Source organism: Bufo gargarizans, chromosome 1, assembly GCF_014858855.1.
Source record: "Bufo gargarizans isolate SCDJY-AF-19 chromosome 1, ASM1485885v1, whole genome shotgun sequence".
NCBI lineage: Eukaryota > Metazoa > Chordata > Amphibia > Anura > Bufonidae > Bufo > Bufo gargarizans.
The window spans coordinates 350,699,237-350,720,159 of record NC_058080.1 but is presented as its reverse complement, the minus strand read 5'-3'; the positions used below and the strand labels follow the sequence as shown (position 1 = coordinate 350,720,159).

Genomic DNA, 20,923 nt, shown 5'->3' with positions numbered 1-20,923 from the left:
TCAGTATTTCCGCACCGTGAAAAGATAGAACATGTCCTATTCTTGTACGCAAATCACAGTGCTTGGCTCAATTCAAGTCAATAGTTCCGCAAAAAAAAAGGAACACATACGGAAATGCTTTCGTATATCTTCCGTATCCGTTCTGCTTTTGCAGAACCATCTATTGAAAATCTTATGCCCAGCCCAATTTTTTCTATGTAATTACTGTAAACTGTATATGGCATACGGAAAAATGGAACGGAAAAACGGAAAGGAAACTGAAAAACAACAGAAACAAAAAACTGAACAACGGACCACAAAGCACTGAAAAAGCCATACTGTCGTGTGCATGAGCCCTAAAGGTGATGCACAAGAAAGCCTGCAAACAGTTTGCTGAAGACAAGCAGACTAAGGACATGGAATACTGGAATCATGTCCTGTGGTCTGATGAGATCAAAATCAACTTATTTGGTTCAGATGGTGTCAAGCGTGTGTGGCAGAAACCAGGTGAGGAGTACAAAGACAAGTTTGTCTTGCCTACAGTCAAGCATGGTGTTGGGAGTGTCATGGTTTGGGGCTGCATGAGAACTGCCGGCTGTAGGGAGCTACAGGTCATTGAGGGAACCATGAATGCCAACATGTACTGTGACATACTGAAGCACAGCATGATCCCCTCCCTTCAGAAACTGGGCCGCTGGGCAGTATTCCAACATGATAACAACCCCAAACACACCTCCAAGACGACCACTGCCTTGCTAAAGAAACTGAGGGTAAAGGTGCTGGATTGGCCAAGCGTGTCTCCGTGCCTAAACCCTTTTGAGCATCTGTGGGGCATCCTGAAACGAAAGTTGGAGGAGTGTCAGGTCTCTAATATCCACCAGCTCCGTGGTGTCCTCATGGAGGAGTCGAAGAGGAATCCAGTGGCAACCTGTGAAGCTCTAGTGAACTCCATGCCCAGGAGAGTTAAGGCAGTGCTGGAAAATAATGGTGGCCACATAAAATATTGACACTTTGAGAACAATTTGGGCATTTTCACTTAGCGGTGTACTCACTTTTGTTGCCAGTGGTTTAGACATTAATGGCTGTGTGTTGTTATTTTGAGGGCACACCAAATTTACAGTGTTATACAAGCTGCACACTGACTACTTTACATTGTATCAAAGTGTCAGATCTTCAGTGTTGTGCCATGAAAAGATAGGATAAAATATTTACAAAAATGTGAGGGGCGAACTCACTTATGTGAGATATGCTGTGACCCCATTAAAGGGGTTACCTAGGAATGGATAATAATGACCTTTTCTCAGGATACATCATCATCAGGGCCGTCTTTACCAAGGGGCAGTTGCACCGGGCCCAGTAGCTCCTGGGGGGCCCAAGGCAGCTGCCTCTTGAGCCCTGCTAGCTACTGCCCCGGGTTTCAAGCTGTCAGCTACACAGGGGGTGCTGCCATGCCATGCCTGCCTGCACTGAGTCCAGGCATCGTACTGTGTTAAAGTTGTGATCTAGGACCTTAGATGACATCATCACGATGTGACCAGTAACCTAGCAATTACTGGTCACATGGCTATGAGGTCATCATAGGTCCTACCAGGAGTGTTGCAGAAGTTAACTGTGGAGCTTTTTTGTGTGAAGATTACATCAGAAAAAGGTGATAGGGGCTGTTATGTTAATATACTGTAAACTACTGTATAGTGGGGGGCTGTATACTGTGGGGGGGGCCGTATACTGTGTGGGGGGGCGTATACTGTGTGGGGGGTCTGTATACTGTGTGGGGGGCCTGTATATCGTGGAGTGCTATACTGCTGTACTGTATACTGTGGGAGTTTGTATACTGTGGGTGCGGTATAGTGTGGAGTGCTATACTGCTGTACTGTATAGTGTGGGGGGCTGTATTGTGTATAGTTTAGGGTGCTGTATACAGTGAGGTGTATACTATGGGCTGCTATACTGCTCTACTATATACTGTGGGGTACTGTATAGTGTGGGGTGCTATACTGCATACTGTGTGGTGCTGTATACTATAGGGTGCTATACTGCATACTGTGGGTTGCTGTATACTATAGGGTGCTATACTGTGGGGTGCACTGTAAAACTAGGGTGAGCCGAACCCCTGGTCTCCTTCCTGCAGAGCGGTGCCCACTTCCAGCTGCCCAGAGCACTGATCCTGAGCCGCTGGAGTCTTCAGAACTGGAAGTATTTACAGTGGATTTTTTATGTGTGTGTTGTGGTGGAGAGCGTGATTGCCTGCTAAGGTGTGGGAAGGCCAGATCCAGGGGGCCCAAGTAAATTTTTGCCCAGGGTCCAATCAATATTAAAAATGGCCCTGATCATCATTATCACATCAGCAGGGGTCAGAGTTCCGCCACCCATGCCAATCAGCTGTTACAAGAAGCTACTACGCTTACTGGAGCTCAACAGGCTCTAGGCATCTCTCCAAGCACAGCGCCATACATAGTACAGTGCCTGTGCTTATTATTGCAGCCCAGCCCCAATCTTCTCTATGGGACTTAGCTGCAACCAATGTATGGTGAAGTCACATGACCTAGGAAGGTGCTGCAGTGCTCACAGAGCGCCAGCCTCTTCTAACAGCTGAACGGTGGGGGTCCTGAGTGTTGGACTCCTGATGATCTGATATTGATGACCTATCCTGAGGATAGGTTATTAGTATTAATTAACAGATAAGCTCTTTAAGTTCAATGAATTAACTGCTATACACAATTTTTGGTCAGGTAACTGGTGTCACTGCCAAGATTGCCGCACAGCCCCATCCTAAAATCAAACACACCATCTTACAGCATTTTTTATGGTGTTTTCTGCTTGTTTAACTGCTTTTCTGGTTGAAAGATTGTGAGTCTATAGCTTTTGAGCCTATAGCAAATGATTAATGCTTGGTGCACATCATGTTTTTGTCTCATGTTTAACATATACAAAAAAAAAACACATATCTTAAACGGTTCCCTCTGATGGATGCCATACAACGGCATCTGTAACCATAGAGTTCCATTGAGGAAATAAAATGAAGTATACGTATTTTTACTGGACTCTGCAGGATGGAAAAGCATAGTGAATTACGCTTTTGTATCTTTTTTTAGGGCACATCCATAATGGCAATATAATAGGATGCTGCAGGCATCCTCCACTGTATGCATTTTTGCTGGGGATCGCCATTAGCAGCGGGCTACAAGTGCAGGATTAGCTCCCCTGTATATACTGTATATGCACAACTGCATATGGGTTTGAGCACTTCCTGCCTGTTTAACACCACGCCATTTTTTTCAAAAACATGATGGACACTAAAACAACTGTGTGTGTGAAATACACCCATCATGTACATTTGATGTTATAGTACATGAACATTTGCTATTTGTTATATTTTTGTTGTAGGTATGATGAAGAAAGAATGAAAGCTAGGAGAGAAAGGTAAGTAGTAACATTCCCATGAATAGATGAGCCTTAGGCCTCTTGCACACGACCGTATGGCTTTTTCAGTATTTTGCAGTCTGCAAAAAACGGATTCACAAAAAATACGGATGACATCCGTGTGCATTATGTTTTTTAACGGAACGTAAACGGAAAAAAAATTAAACGTTTGTGTGCAAGAGGCCTTAAAGGCGTTGTGCGAGTTCAGAACTGAACCCGGACATACCCATAATTTCACCCAGGCAGCACCCCTGATGCGCTCCCTTGCCCTGCGCTAGATTGCGCAGGGCCAGGGCTCTTTTGTTTACAATAACACACTGTCGGGCGGAAGCTTCCGCCCGGCCGTGTGTTTGGTGATGTCAAGGGCTCTGATGGGCGTGCTTTAGCGCTGCCATAGCCATTTTACAGGCTAGCGCAGCACTAAAGGCTGCCCATCAATGCCGGTGACATCACCGGGCTTCCTGGCAGCCCCATGGAGAGCCCGGTACGTCACCGGAACTCCGGAAAATGCCTTTGCCCTGCGCGATTTAGCGTAGGGAAAAGGAGAGCACCGGAGCATGAACTGCTCCGATGCTCAAGTCAGGGGGCTGCCTGGGTGAAAATGGAGGTATGTCCAGGTTCAGCTCTGAATCCGGACAACCCCTTTAATGGGCAAACTGACCATTTTTTATGTCCTTTTAGAGGCTCTGTACCCCTTACAGCAAAATGATGGAACTGTATGTTATTTGTGTGTAAGGGAAGTATAGTAATATATCTATCACCTAGCTGCAATGATAAGGATCAGAGGGACGCTGATCCTGGTCATTTAATCCCTCAGATACTGTGGCCAATAGCGGCTGTGGCATCTGAAAGCTTAGAGGGAGAATTCTCCCTCTCTCTCTGTCAACCTCCCCTACCCCCCCACTAGCGATGAGCGGGAGGTGCCATATTCGATTTCGCAATATTTCGCGAATATTCGATTGAATATTAATCTTATATTAGTCGAAATCGAATATTCGTCATTATTCGATTTATCGCGAATAATATGCGATTTAATTATTTGCGTATTGCGATTTTCTTTTAAAGAGGACCTTGGAAAAACATTGTGAACTAAGTATCATGACATATACAGCGGCACCCAGGGATCTCACTGCACTTACTATTATCCCTGGTCGCCGCTCCGTTCTCCCGTTATGTCCTCCGGTATCTTCGCCCTGTGGCAGGGCGAAATAGAAAGCATGTAAAAATCTCATAGACTGCAATGCGATCAAAGGATCACACAGTCAAGGGGACTAAAAACTTAAATAAAGGTTTTTTTAAATATTTGAAAAAAAATCCACAAAATATTAAAAATGAAAATCACATAATTTCCCGATTTTATGTATGCAAATAAACTATTAAAAAATAAGCATAATTGTATACTATTAAAATATAAAAATATTTATCATGCACGGTGAAAAAAAATTGCCGATTTGTTTAGCTCTACAAAAAACAAGCCTTCACACTACTCTGTAGACAGGAATATAAAATAGTTACAGCTGTCATATGCCAACCTGACAGGAACAGGAAGTAGGATCACATCCCTCCTCTCTGTTCCTGTCAGGCTGCTCAGCTATGACAGAGGATCGCATCTATTGTACAGAGCGAGCATACATGAGATGTGCTTTAATGCTGAGCAGGCTGACAGCACATCTAATTAAGGCTACTTTCACACTGGTGTTTTGGTTTCCATCTGTGAGATCCGTTCAGGCCTCTCATTCCGCTCAGAATGCATCAGTTTGGCTCCGTTCCGCCTCCATTCCGCTTTGGAGGCAGACACCAAAACGCTGCTTACGGCGTTTTGGTGTCCGTCTGATGAAACTGAGCCAACGGATCCGTCCTGACACACAATGTAAGTCAATGGGGATGGATCCGTTTTCACTGACACAATCTGGCACAATAGAAAACGGATCCGTCCTCCATTTACTTTCAATGGTGTTCAAAACTGATCCGTCTTGGCTATGTTAAAGATAATACAAACTTATCTGTTCTGAACGGATGCAGGCGGTTGTATTATCTGAACAGATTCATTTGTGCAGATCCATGACGGATCCACACGAAACACGAACGTGAAAGTAGCCTAATGTGAAGTGACTGCAGCACTGAAGCACAGTATAGAGAGTTCCTGTACCCTAACCAGTTGCAGAAGTAGCGGCAACCTGACATGTCACATTCTAGGACAAGTTGATGGAGGCCATCAAGAATCCTTTTAACCAGTTAGTGACCAGCCTGTTTTGGGCCTTACTGACCAAGCAATCTTTCATGTTTCCATTGTTGCATTCCAAGAGCTATAACTTCTTTTTTTCCTTCTGTCGATGTAGTTGTACGAGGGCTTGTGTTTTGCAGGACACATTGTAGTTTTTAATGGCACCATTTTGGGGTACACATAACTTACTGATTAACTTTTATTAACTTTTCTAAGGGCTCTTTCACACTTGCGCTTTTCTTTTCCGGCATAGAGTTCCGTCGTCGGAATGGAGAGAAATCCGTTCAGGATGCATCAGGATGTCTTCAGTTTAGGACCGGAATGTTTTTTGGCCTGAGAAAATACTGCAGCATGCTGCGCTTTTTGCTCAGGTCAAAAATCCTGAACACTTGCCGCATCGATTGATGCTCCTTTGATATGTATTATTCCAGATCCGTCCTAACATCTTGAGTTGTTACGACGCAACGACGGATCCGGAAGTTGCGTCTGCGCCTGCACCAGGAAGTAGGAAGGGCTTGGCTGGTGCGAAAAGAGACTGATCCGGAAATCCTGAAGCCAACATCCAAGTTTTTTTCCCAGATCCGTCGTACGGATGCGGCCCCATACCGCATCCGTACAACTGATCCGGAAAAAAAACGTGGATGTTGGCTTCAGGATTTCTGGATCAGTATCTTACCAAAAAAGCCAGAAAGACGCATCCGGAAAGAAAACATTATGCATTCTTATGCATTTTTCCGGATCCGGCGTGCAATTCCGGCAAATCCGAACAACGACGAATCCGGACAACGCAAGTGTGAAAGAGCCCTTAGGGTGAGTTGTTGCGTTCAAAATTTTGCGGCATTCACAATAACTTTATTCTCTGGGTCAGAATGATTACCGCTACTGCAACATTTTTGTGACATTTCATGATCCTCACCACTTTTTACAATGGTCCAAGTTTAAGAGATAAAAGGGGGCTGGCGTAGTTTTCTCACCAGGCGCAGGGACTGTTCATAATTTATGACAAGGCAAAAGTTAGATAAGTCTAATGATAGTGCAAGGGTAAAAAGCAGTGTTAGTAAATGTGCCCCTGTGTGTAGCCCCCAGCTTAACGGAAGTGTCACATGGTCAGTATTTGGTCAATATTTTTAATCAGTATTTGTAAGTCAAAACCAGAAGGGGATCCAAAATACAGCTGAAGCACAAATCTTTCCATTATCCCATTTCTCTAAGTTCCACTCCTGGTTTGCCTTACTAAATATTGATGCAAAATACAGACCACGTGACAATGCCTTATATACAGACACTAATTACAATCAAACAAGGCACAGGTACATACCTTTTACTGTCATCTTAACCAGTGTGTGTATTATCAGCTCAAACATTCAGGCTGTGTTTACATGCTTCATTTTGGCCATGATGTGGTTTCTTCAGTGATTTTACAAATTCGCTGAAAAAAAATAAACAAAATGTTTTGCAGATTTCAGAAAACGGAGTCAAAAACTGCACCACTGTTGCAACAATTACAGTACGGGCTCATGCACATGAACGTGTGCTGGCCAGGCTCGTATTGTGGCCTCCAAACAGCGGGTCCACAATATATGGGCCCTGGCCATTTGTGCCCATTCACTTGAATGGAGTGCTTCCAGGGTTTCTAAAAAATAGAACATCACGGGCCCCTTCATGTTGAATGGGTCTGCATCCGTCTGTGAAAACCGTGCAAATCTTGTCCGTGCATTGGAAACCAGAATTGTGGCCCCCAATGCATGAAACGGCCAGCACACGTTTATGTGCATGAGCCCTTAGATATAACATCCACCAAAAAGTATAGCATTGCACATGTATATCTACAAATTCATATGATTATTTAGCTATCTCACAGAAAACTATTCATATGTAGAAGTCTGGCTTTCAGAATATTTTTTGCCATAAAGGCATGGTATTAAAAAAATCCCATGAATTTCTCAATGTCCTTTGTGAGACTAATAAAGCAGATAAATAACCATAAAAATAATTTTAGAAAAGGCAGAAAAAAAGCACCAAATGGGAGTCATTTTACATAATTTTACATAATGCCAACCTAGGTTACCATAAAGTTAACCTGCCAACCCAACATACACTGCTCCACTAGCTTTCTCAAGAGGTAAATGTGTGACCACAGCCTCAATTTATGTAAACTTGATGAGGAAAATCTGTGTTATATCAGATATCAATATGATTACTAAGGCTACTTTCACACCTGCGTTTAGGTGCGGATCCGTCTGGTATCTGCACAGACGGATCCGCACCTATAATGCAAACACTTAGATCCGTTCAGAACGGATCAGTTTGCATTACCATGAACAAAAAAACAAAAAAAATATATATTTTTTTTTATTTTTTATTCATGATAGTGCAAACGGATCCGTTTTGACTTTACATTGAAAGTCAATGGGGGACGGATCCGTTTGAAGATTGAGCCATATTGTGTCATCTTCAAACGGATCCGTCCCCATTGACTTACATTGTAAGTCTGGACGGATCCGCACGGTCAGGCGGACACCCGAACGCTGCAAGCAGCGTTCAGGTGTCCGCCTGCTGAGCGGAGAGGAGGTTGAACGCTGCCAGACTGATGCATTCTGAGCGGATCCGCGTCCACTCAGAATGCATTAGTGCTGGACGGATGCGTTCGGGGCCGCTTGTGAGCCCCTTCAAACGGAGCTCACAAGCGGACACCCGAACGCTAGTGTGAAAGTAGCCTTACATTGTAAGTCTGGACGGATCCGTTTGCCTCCACACGGCCAGGCGGACATCCGAACGCTGCAAGCTGCGTTCAGGTGTCCGCCTGCTGAGCGGAGCGGAGGACAAACGGTGACAGACTGATGCATTCTGAGCGGATCCGCATCCACTCAGAATGCATTAGGGCTGGACGGATCCGTTCGGGGCCGCTTGTGAGAGCCTTCAAACGGAACTCGCAAGCGGAGCCCCGAACGCAAGTGTGAAAGTAGCCTAAGGCCCCTTTCACACGGGCGAGTTTTCCGTGCGGGTGCGATCCGTGCGGCGAACGTATGGCACCCGCACTGAATCCTGACCCATTCATTTCTATGGGGCTGTGCACATGAGCGATGTTTTTAACGCATCACTTGTGCGTTCAGTTGAAATCGCAGCATGCTCTATATTTTCCGATTTTGACGTGACGCAGGCCCCATAGAAGTGAATGGGGTGTGTGAAAATCGGATGGCATCCGCAAGCAAGTACGGATGCCGTGCGATTTGCACGCATGGTTGCTAGGAGACCATCGGGATGGAGACCCGATCATTATTATTTTCCCTTATAACATGGTTATAAGGGAAAATAATAGCATTCTGAATACAGAATGCATAGTAAACCAGAGCTAGAGGGGTTAAAAAAAAATAAAAAAATAATTTAACTCACCTTAGTCCACTTGCTCGCGAAGCCCGGCATCTCCTTCTGTCTCCGCTGCTGATGAACAGGACCTGGGGTGAGCTACTCCATTAAATAGAGCTTAACCCCTTAGGGACACAGCCTTTTTACACCTTAGGACCAGGCCATTTTTTGCAAATCTGACCAGTGTCACTTTAAGTGCTCATAACTTTAAAACGCTTTGACTTATCCAGGCCGTTCTGAGATTGTTTTTTCGTCACATATTGTACTTCATGACACTGGTGAAATGAAGTCAAAAAAATATTTTTTTTTGCACCAAAAAATACCTAATTTAACAAATTTTTGGAAAAATTAGCAAATTTCAAAGTTTCAGTTTCTCTACTTCTGTAATACATAGTAATACCCCCAAAAATTGTGATGACTTTACATTCCCCATATGTCTACTTTATGTTTGAATTGTTTTGGGAATGATATTTTATTTTTTGGGGATGTTATAAGGCTTAGAAGTTTAGAAGCAAATCTTGAAATTTTTCAGCAATTTACAAAAACGACATTTTTAGGGACCAGTTCAGGTCTGAAGTCACTTTGCGAGGCTTACATAATAGAAACCACCCAAAAATGACCCCATCTAAGAAACTACACCCCTCAAGGTATTCAAAACTGATTTTACATACGTTGTTAACCCTTTAGGTGTTGCACAAGAGTTATTGGCAAATGGGGATGAAATTTGAGAATTTCTTTTTTTTGTCAAATTTTTTATTTTAACCCATTTTTTCCACTAACAAAGCAAGGGTTAACAGCCAAACAAGACTGTATCTTTATTACCCTGACTCTGCCGTTTACAGAAATACCCAATATGTGGCCGTACACTACTGTACGGCCACACAGCGGGGCATAGAGTGAAAGGTGCGCCGTTTGGTTTTTGGAGGGCTGATTTTTATGGACCGGTTTATTTACACCGTGTCCTGTTTCAACCCCCCTGATGCACCCCTGGAGTCGAAACTCCCTAAAAGTGACCCCATCTAAGAAACTACACCCCTCAAGGTATTCAAAACTGATTTTACATACGTCGTTAACCCTTTAGGTGTTGCACAAGAGTTATTGGCAAATGGGGATGAAATTGGAAAATTTCATTTTTTTGCCTTATTTTCCATTTTAACCCATGTTTTCTACTAACAAAGCAAGGGTTAACAGCCAAACAAGACTGTATCTTTATTACCCTGACTCTGCCGTTTACAGAAACACCCAATATGTGGCCGTACACTACTGTACGGCCACACAGCGGGGCGTAGATTGAAAGGTGCGCCGTTTGGTTTTTGGAGGGCTGATTTTTATGGACCAGTTTATTTACACCGTGTCCTGTTTCAACCCCCCTGATGCACCCCTGGAGTCGAAACTCCCTAAAAGTGACCCCATTTTGGAAACTACGGGATAAGGTGGCATTTTTTGGGGGAGTATTTTTAGGGTAAATATAATTTTTGGTTGCTCTATATTACATTTTTGTGAGGTAAGGTTACCAAAAATTGAAATTCTGATATTTCATCTCCATTTGCCATTAACTGTTGAGGAACACCTAAAGGGTTAATAAAGTTTGTATAATCATTTTTGAATACCTTGAGGGGTGTAGTTTCTTAGATGGGGTCAATTTTAGGGAGTTTTTACTCTAGGGGGGCATCAGGGGGGCTTCAAAAGGGATATGGTGTCAATAAAAAAGGCCATCAAAATCGGCCTTCCAGAAACCATGTCGGTCCTTTCCTTTTGCAGCCTCCCTTTTACGGATACAGCAGTTTACGACCACAAATGTGGCGTTTCTGTAAACTGCAGTATCAGGGTAATAAATTTTAACTTTTGTTTGGTTGTTAACCCTTGTTTTGTTACCGGAAAAAACGGACTGAAATGGAAAAGTGCCAAAAATAGCGGTTTTGGCACCGTTTTTTTGTTTTTTTTTTAACCGTGTTAATCTGGGTAGTTAGGTCATGGGATATTGTTATAGAGGAGATTCTTACGGACGCGGCAATATCTAATAAGTCTATTTTTTTACAATTATTTAGGTTTTTGACTATATTATCTTTTTTGATACAACTTTTTTTTTGGGTATCTCTAAAGTCTAAGTGTCATTTTTTTTATTTTCTTTTAGCCAATTATCTTATGTGGGGGCTCATTTTTTGCGGGATGAGCGGACGGTTTTATTGGCACTATTTTGGGGGCTATATGACTTTTTGATCGCTTGCTATTAAACTTTTTGTTATGTAAGGTGACAAAAAAAAAAAATTTTTGCACCTATTTTTTTTTTTTTTTTTACTGTGTTAATCTGGGGGGTTGGGTCATGGGGTATTTTTATAGAGGAGATTCTTACGGACGTGGCGATACCTAATAAGTCAACTTTTTTTTTACAATTATTTAGGTTTTAGACTATATTATCCTTTTTGATACCCTAAAAAAAATTTTGTATCTCTAAAGTCTAAGTCATTTTCTATTTTTTTTTTATCTGATTATCTTATGTGGGGGCTCATTTTTTGCTGGATGAGATGACGGTTTTATTGGCACTAATTTGGGGGCTATATGACTTTTTGATCGCTTGCTATTAAACTTTTTATTATGTAAGGTGACAAAAAAAAACCTTTTTTTGCACCTTTTTTTTTTTTTTTCTGGACCGTGTTAATCTGGGGGGTTAGGTCATGGGGCATTTTTATAGAGGAGATTATTACAGACGCGGCAATACCTATGTCTACTTTTAATAAATTATTTTAGTTTTTTTGGGTGTCTCAAGTCTGAGAACCATTTTTTTTTATCCGATGTCAGTGCTAAATTGGGATATAAATTTAGTACTCCATGGAAGTGTGATACTCCCTGAAGCAACCGTCAATGCAGAGGCCCGGATGATCGGGGCATGTGTCGCACTGAGTAGTCGTGTCCTTCCGTATCCCCCTCCTGCGACACACTCTGCACTTTTTTTGGGTTCGTCCCTTCTTTCCAGTATGGGGGACCACACCTGGAAAGTGTTGGCCAGGGACGATCCGGGCGCCTACAGTTCCCGAGGTACTCCGGCCTGCTCTTTCCCGGTCCGAAAAGATCAGGGCCTTGAGGACTGCCTCATAGAACTGGAGGAATGTCCCTGTGCTGCCAGCGCTTCGGGATAGTACAAAAGAGTTGTACATGGCAACCTGTACCAAGTAGACCGCAACTTTTTTGTACCATGCCCGGGTTTTGCGCATGGCGTTATATGGCTTGAGGACTTGATCCGAGAGATCAACTCCTCCCATATACCGATTGTAGGCGACGATACAATCGGGCTTGAGGACCGTTGCCGCGGTACCTCGCACAGGGACAGGGGTGATGCCGTTACCATGAATTGTGGACACCATAAGGACATCCCTCTTGTCCTTATACCTGACCAGCAACAGGTTTCCAGTGGTAAGGGCATGGGTCTCACCCCTGGGGATAGGTACCTGGAGGGGGTGGGCAGGGAGGCCGCGTTGATTTTTCCGCACGGTCCCACAAGCGGACGTGGATCTGGCGGCAAGGGACTGGAACAAGGGGATACTGGTATAAAAGTTATCCACGTACAAGTGGTAACCCTTATCCAGCAGTGGGTGCATAAGGTCCCACACAAGTTTCCCGGTAACACCCAGAGTGGGGGGACATTCTGGGGGTTGAATCCGGGAATCTCGCCCCTCGTATACACGAAATTTGTAAGTGTACCCTGAGGTACTGTCACAAATTTTGTATAGCTTCACGCCATATCTCGCCCGCTTGGAAGGCACATACTGGCGGAAAATGAGTCTCCCCTTGAACGCAATGAGAGACTCCTCAACCACGACCTCCCTTCCAGGTACATAGGCCTCCATGAATTTGGCCCCAAAGTGATCGATGACCGGCCGTATCTTGTACAGACGGTCATGGGCAGGATCACCTCGGGGTGGACATGCTGCATTATCGGAATAATGCAGACATTTCCTGATGGCCTCAAACCGGGAGCGTGTCATAACCGTACTGTAAAGTGGGGTCTGATATAGGACGTCCCCACTCCAGTACAGCCTGGCACTGGGTTTCTTGACCAGGCCCATATGCAGCACGAGTGCCCAAAATGTCCTCATTTCGGCTGCACTGACCGGCGTCCAGCCACTGGGCCTGGCCAAAAAGGAGCCCGGGTGTTGAGCGACGAACTGTTGGGCGTACAGATTCGTCTGCTCCACCATCAGATTTACCAGTGGGTCACTGAAAAAATGACAAAAAAAGTCATATTCAGTGTAGCCCACTGTGGAAATCTGGATTCCTGATTGGCCTACGAAATCAGGAATCACGGGCTCGTATCGCTCTGGGCTACACCAGACAAGTTCACCGGCAGGGTGCTCCGGTGGATTTAACTGGTGGGCCGGGAAACCAGTACGAGCCCCAGAGCTGCTCGTACTAGTGTGGGCCACAGGGTCCCTAACATGGCGGTCCCCTTGCTCCGCCTGGCGGCGTCTCCGCCGCCTTGGGGGCTCATCATCATCGCTAGATGATGAGGAGGATGCGGATGACAACAGGAATGTGGGGTCATCCTCATCCTCACTGGGACTCTCGGACTCGGAGGCAAGCTGGGCGTATGCCTCCTCGGCCGAGAACGTCCGGCGGGCCATAGGGGAGTGTGTGTCTGCGTGTATATGTGCGTGTGTGTAACTCTTTATTTGGTGTGCGTGTGTGAGGGGGCACGGGTGTTCACGAACTCACCCTAAAACTAACAGAAAAAAATAAATAAAACTAACTAAAAAAAGGGCAAAAAAGTGAGGAAAAAAAATTCAAAACTGCTGATCAACCGTCCGAAGTTGATCAGCGGTGGGGTGTGCGATGCGCTAACAGTGGCCGGACGCTAAGTGCCGGTCACAGTCAGTGAACTCAGAAAAAAAAAAAAAAAGCACCCCAAAAAAGGGGGGGGGGGGGGCAAGTGGCAGGGGGAGGGGGGCAAGTGGCAGCACCCCTGGGGGGTCTAGGGTCACACAGCTGTGCTGTGGACCCCAGACACCCTAACTGGGGTGATGCAATAAAAAGTCAAAAAAACTACCTTTCCCTTTTTTTTCCCTGCCTATCCCAAACTTTCCCTAGCTGTCCCTATGTACCTGATGGGGTGCTGGGGGCAGAGATCGGGTCCTGGGGGGCACAGATCGGGGTGCAGGCAGCGGTGGCAGACACGTGCAGGCAGCTCCTCTCTCCTCCGGCGCTGGAACACAAAAGGAGGAGGAGAGGGGCGCCTGCCTCTTTTGAATCTGCCGCCGGACCGCCCCCTGACCAATCAGAAAGCGATCCTGAGTGGTGATGTCACCATCACCACTCAGGATCGCTGGATGGTGATTGGTGGAGTGAAATCACACCACCATCACCATCCTGTTCCGGGTTATCGGGTCTTCAGAGACCCGAATAACCCGGAAACGCAGAAAACCGCAGGTCTGAATTGACCTGCGGTTTTCTGCGATCGCATACATGGGGGGTCACCGGACCCCCCCGACGCATTTGCCCCAAGTGCCTGCTCAATGATTTGAGCAGGCACGGGGTTCCGATCGCCGCCGGCCGCGCGGCGGTGATTGAAAATGCACAGGGCGTACATGTACGCCCTGTGTCCTTAAGTACCAGGGCACAAGGGCGTACCTGTACGCCCTGTGTCCTTAAGGGGTTAAGGACCTTCGATGACGTCACTCCGGTCATCACATGATCTTTTACCATGGTGAATCACCATGCTAAAAGATCATGTGACGTACCATGTGATGACCGGAGTGACGTCATCGAAGGTCCTTAACCTGTATTTAATGGAGCAGCTCACCCCAGGTCCTGTTCATCAGCAGCGGAGACAGAAGGAGATGCCGGGCTTCGCAAGCAAGTGGACTAAGGTGAGTTCAATTATTTTTTATTTTTTTAACCCCTCTAGCGCTGGTTTACTATGCATTCTGTATTCAGAATGCTATTATTTTCGCTTATAACCATGTTATAAGGGAAAATAATACAATCTTCAGAACATCAATCCCAAGCCCGAACTTCTATGAAGAAGTTCGGGTTTGGGTACCAAACATGCGCGATTTTTCTCACGCGAGTGCAACGCATGACAATGTTTTGCACTTGCGCAGAAAAAATCGCGCATTTTCCCGCAACGCACCCGGCTCTTATCCGGGCAAAAAAAATGACGCCCGTGTGAAAGAGGCCTAAAGGATATGCGCAATTATGTCATAATAAATAACATTACCTGACCAAAAATACACATCTTACACATTCTGTCTGGGGTATGTAAACCTATGAACACAACTATACAGTCAGTTCTCTGAAAGTCTCCTAAACATACTGATGAATGAAATGTATCACAAAGTGGATAGGTTTTATTTATCTTAATTATATGGCGGCAGCATATTCCACAGCACTGTACAGACATTATCATTACTCACTGTCCCCAGTAGAGCTCACAATCTAAACCAGAATTTTTTATTTGGTGGGAGAAAATCATAGCACTCAAAGTAAACCTACGCAAACACGGAGAACATACATGTTCAAACCTATAACCCCAGAGCTGCAAGGCACCAGTGCTAACCACTGAGCCACCCTGCTGCCCATACTGTAGGTCCTTGCAAAGTTCATACCTGGTTAGCACAGAGGTGAAATTAAACTCTGAATTTAACCCACAGGATACCAGTGCTGTATATATACGGTGCTGGGAAGTGTGTCTGTGCCCGCCCGATCAGCGGCAGGGGTCCGACCACTGCTGTATGTGCCAACATCGGTGAAAACAATAGATGCCAACGCATTAACCCTCGCAATGCTGCGGTCAACGCTGACCGCGGCATGTGGGGTATCCTGACGGGTCCTGGGTGTCCATCGGGTACCTGCACTGCTGTGACGGGGACCCAATGGCTGGGAAGGCAGCTCAATGCCTTCCTTAGGCATTGTGGCTGCCTTCCCTGTTAGCCTGTGACATCCAGCCCCCTTGATCTCACAGGAAGCAGGCTGGAAGTGTATTACATTGAGTAATACACTTACAGCCAATGCATTACAATACAGATGTATTGTAATGCATTGTAAAGGGGATCAGACCCCCAAAAGATGATGTCCCAGAGTGGGACAAAAAAATAAAAAATAAAAAGTAAAAAGATAAAGTTTTACACAATAAAAAATGAAAAGTTTCAAGTAAAAAAAAAAAAAGCTTCCTTTTCTCAAAATAAAGTAAAAAAAAAATATTGGGAAAAAGTAGACATATTGGGTATCACTGCGTCCGTATCGACCGGCTCATATGATCCACCCCCATCAAGTGAATGCCGTAAAAAAAAAAAAGAATAAAAACTGTTACAAAACGGACATTTTTTGGTCACCTTGCCCCACAAAAAAATGTAATATCAAGCGATCAAAAAAACGCATGTAGTCCAAAATGATACCAACCAAACCGTCATCTCATCCTGCCAAAAATGAGCCCCTACCTAAGACAGTAACCCAAAAAATAAAAAAATATGGCTCTCAGAAAATGGCAACACAAAAACATGATTTTATGCTATTCAAAAATGCTTTCACTGTGTAAAACTTACCAAAAATAAAAATGATAGACATATTAAGTATCGCTGCATCCATAACAACGTGCTCTATAAAAATATCACATGACATGCTCCCTCAGTTGAATGCTGTAAAAAAAAAAACTATGCCAAAAAAGCCTCACAAAAAGTCTTATGCACCAATAAAAACATCACCTCATCCCGCAAAAAATTAACCCCCACATAAGACAATTACTCAAAAAATAAAAACCAATTGCACCCGTAAACCAGTCCATCAAAATCTGCACTGCAAAAGCCTATGGCACTCCTTCAGTTCTAAATCCTGCCATGTGCGCCCCACAGCAGTTTACCACTACATATGGGGTGTTGCCGTATTCAGGAGAAAATGGGTAACAAATTATGGGGTGCTTTTTCTCCTGTTACCCCTTCTGAAAATGAAAAATTTGGAGATAAAGCAACATTTTATTGGAAGAAACGAAACTTTTCATTTTCACAGCCATTTCCAAATTCCGTAAAACCGTTAGGGGGCCAAAGTATAAAAAGTATATGTGTTATATCTCTGGGATTGCGTAGACATATAGCAGGATCTGTAGAGAAGAAGGGTCAGATCCGCCTTTTCTATACAAAGTCCACAAACAGTTTTTCATGCATCACTTGTGCGTTGTGTAAAAATCGCAGCATGGTCTATATTCTGCATTTTTCAACGCAGGCCCCATAGAAATTAATCGGAATGCGTGAAAATCACATAGCATCCGCAAGCAAGTGTGGCTGCAATGCGATTTTCATGCATGGTTGCTAGGAGATGATGTTAGTAAATTGATAAAGGTCTAATTACTGTATTATTTTCCCTTATAACATGGTTCTAAGGGAAAATAATAGCATTCTTAATACACAATGCTTACTAACATGTGGCTTGACGGGTTAAAAAAATAAAATTAACTCACCTCATCCTCTTGTTCGCGCAGCCGGCCTGTCTTTGTTCTTCTTTCGGGACCTGCAAAAGGACCTTTGATTATGTAATCGTGCGCACCATGTGGAGAGAGCGGTGATGTCAGCGCAGGTCCTGCTGAATGAAGATAGAAGAGCGCATAGTGAGCGCAATTACGTCAAAGGTCCTATTTTCCTTTATAACCATGTTATAAGGGGAAATAATAAAATGAATAGAACACCTAACCCAAACCCAAACTTCAGTAAAGAAGTCCGGGTTTGGATACCACATTTAGTTTTTTCTCACGCGCATGCAAAATGCATTGCACTTGCGTGGAAAAAAACTGAACATCGGAACGCAATCGCAGTCAAAACTGACTGCAATTGCGTGCCTACTCGCACAGGTTTCCCGCAATGTATACACGACGCATCCGGAGCAAATCCAGGACGCCAGTGTGAAGGAGGCCTTATTCTACTTACAGGATCATGCATATGTTATAGCGTGTAAAACAAACTCCTGCCCAACCTAGGTTTTGCTCTACTTCATCAGGGGCGTCTGATTATGTACATTATACAGTTTTGAATCATTTGAGGGGTGTAGTTTCTAAAATGGGGTAATTTATGGGTGGTTTCCATTACATAAAGCCCTCAAAATAACTTTATAACTGAATTGGTGCTTAAGAAAATGGTTTTGGAAATTTTGTTGACAATTAAAAAAATTGCTTCAAAGCCTTCTAATGTCCTAAAAAAAAAAATGCCATTTACAAAATTATGCCAACATAAAGCAGACATATGGGGAATGTTGACTCTTAGAAGTGGAGAAAATTGTGAATTTTTCCACATTTTTGGTAAATTTGGGATTATTTTATAAATATAATATATCGACTCAAATTTACCACTGTCATTAAGTACAATGTGTCACGGAAAAACAGTCTCAGAATGGCTTGGATAAGAATTCCAAAGTTATTACCACATAAAGTGACACTGTCAGATTTTCTAAAATCGGCCTCGGATTTAAGGTGAAAAGTGCCTCAGTACTGAAAGGGTCAAAGGGGTTCTCTGGGCTTTTACTATGGACGATCTTTCCTCAGAATAGGTCATCAACATCAGATCACCACCCCGCCAATCAGCTGTTTGAGTAGATGGTGCGCACAGTGTACATTGCGTGCACCATCTCCTCATGCAGCTGATTTTGATGACCTATCCCATTGGTGGCAAACCTATGGAACGGGTGCCAGAGGAGGCACTCAGAGCCTTCACTGTGGGCACCCACACCCTGGAAAAAGTCTATGGTGTACTAATATGCCTTAGACATATCCTGCCATTCATCAGCGCATTGTGCACTATGAACAGCATAGCCAGCGCATTGATTGTAGGCAGGCTATTATAGCTAAATGATAAAGTACATGAAAGATATACTATATTACTTGTAAAGGGCTCATGCCCACAAACATAAGGGCTCCATGCCTGTTCTGTGGACCGCATATTGTACTCTGTAAAGTACAATATACAGCAAACAGTCTACGTAAGGGTACTTTCTTTTCCAGCATTGAGTTCCGTCAAAAGGGCTCAATGCCGGAAAAGAACTGATCCGGTATATCCCCATGCATTCTGAATGGAGAGCAATCCGTTCAGGATGCATCAGGATGTCTTCCATTCAGTCATTTTGACTCCGGCCCAAAAAACTGAAGACTTGCCTGAATGCCGTAAGAATGTATTAGTGCCGAAAAAAATAAATGCCGGATCCGTTTTGCCAGATGACACCGGAAAGACGGATCCGGCATTTCAATGCATTTTTCTGACTGATCAGGCATTTTTAAGACTGATCAGGATCCTGATCAGTCTTACAAATGCCATCAGTTGGCATACATTTTGCCGGATCCAGCAGGCAGTTCCGGCGACAGAACTGGTTGCCGGATCACTCTGCCGCAAGTGTGAAAGTAGCCTAAGACTTCAATCACATCAGGTATGCAAGCTAAAGACAAATCCATCACGTGGACATAGACAAATGCCACCCAATCGACCACATTAACTATAATAAGGTCCACCAGTTTCCCGGATAAAAAAGTGCATACAGTATGCAGATGTACCGTATATAATGCTTACTATGTACATCAATGCAAGTGAATCATTGAAGTAACTGGCTATTTCTTCCTATTTCAGGGCAGAAGAAAAAGAGGATAATGTTATAACAACAAGGTAGATTGTATTTCACATTATTTTAATATATTAATGAAATAATAATTATAACAATAAATATATCAAGAGTAATATTTAACAATAAATATACTAGATAATATGCTATTAATATAGTAATTTTATAATAAATATTGTACTGGTAGTTTATTGGCCTGATTAAATATAGACTACTACAATTAAATCATTGTTGAACTCCTTTATTCTAGCATTCCACAGGCTGAAAATCCCGCTTGTAAATGAAGTTTTGGAAAAAAGATGGCTTTGGTGCACCTCTTTACCATGAAACTATCCTTAATTTGCCATTGATGCTCCCTGTCTGGATTTTCACCTTCAAAACTGTTTGGTCCGCTCAGAAATGCTTTCCAACTCTCAAGTTTATTGTATTGGTAACTTATTTCTGTGAATTATGTATCCTCCTTACCAATGAAGTCTTGGATTTCCATCACTGGACAGCAAATGAACATGTTAACGTTTTTCAGCTATTGTATACATTTTTCTCATGCATGGATGCAAGTTTGACGATTCCAGCACATACTGTTACAATGGAAAAAGAATAGGTTTCAGGTATACTAGGAGATTGAAGAAAACAGTTTCACAAGAAAAATTCTTGACAGAATTTTGGAAACAGACACGGTGGAGCGGCAGGGTCAAGATTTGCAACAAATGAGGCTTGTTCATATCTTGAGGAATCAGTAAAGAAAATAATTTTAACTCATTCATCTTTGGTAAAATTCTGATGACTTTTAAAGCATTGCAAATGAAAATATAGGAATTAAGGGGAAATTGAAGTGTTTGTGGCCACTCAATATTTGGAACTACACAAGTGTTATATTTAATATACGAAAAAAATAAATAAATCAAGGACTGTCATCCTTGTAGGGGTATTCCAGGATTTTGTTACTGATGGCCTGTCCTCAGGATAGGCCATTAATATCTGATCAGCAAGGGTCTGAAGCCCCACTGAACAGATGTTTCAGTGTAAGGGTACTTTCGCACTAGCGTTATTCTATTCCGGTACTGAAATCCGGTAAAGGGTCTCAATACTGGAAAAAACTAATCAGTTTTGTCCTAATGCATTCTGAATGGAAAACAATCCATTCAGTATGCATCAGGATGTCTTCTGTTCCGTCTCTTGTACGGTATTTGACTGGACAAAATACCGCAGCATGCTGCATTATTTGTTCTGGCCAAAATCCCAGAACAATACCGCACTTGCCGGATCTGGCATTAATTTCCATAGAGATGTATTAATGCCGGATCCGGTATCAAGTGTTCCAGAAATTGCTGCATCACCGGATCCGGTCTTCAG

At 43.6% G+C, this 20,923-nt stretch overlaps 1 protein-coding gene across 1 annotated transcript in view; it reads left to right on the top strand.

Moving 5' to 3' along the window:
* ATCAY (ATCAY kinesin light chain interacting caytaxin) overlaps window positions 1-20,647 on the top strand; it is a 120,546-nt gene extending 99,899 nt beyond the window's left edge. Inside the window, exons 10-12 of the mRNA XM_044282749.1 lie at window positions 3,364-3,399; window positions 19,579-19,614; window positions 19,821-20,647. Of these exons, the coding sequence (XP_044138684.1) occupies window positions 3,364-3,399; window positions 19,579-19,614; window positions 19,821-19,854 (106 nt within the window). The 3' untranslated portion in view covers window positions 19,855-20,647. The remainder of the gene's footprint in view (window positions 1-3,363; window positions 3,400-19,578; window positions 19,615-19,820) is intronic.
* Window positions 20,648-20,923: the final 276 nt, after the last annotated feature.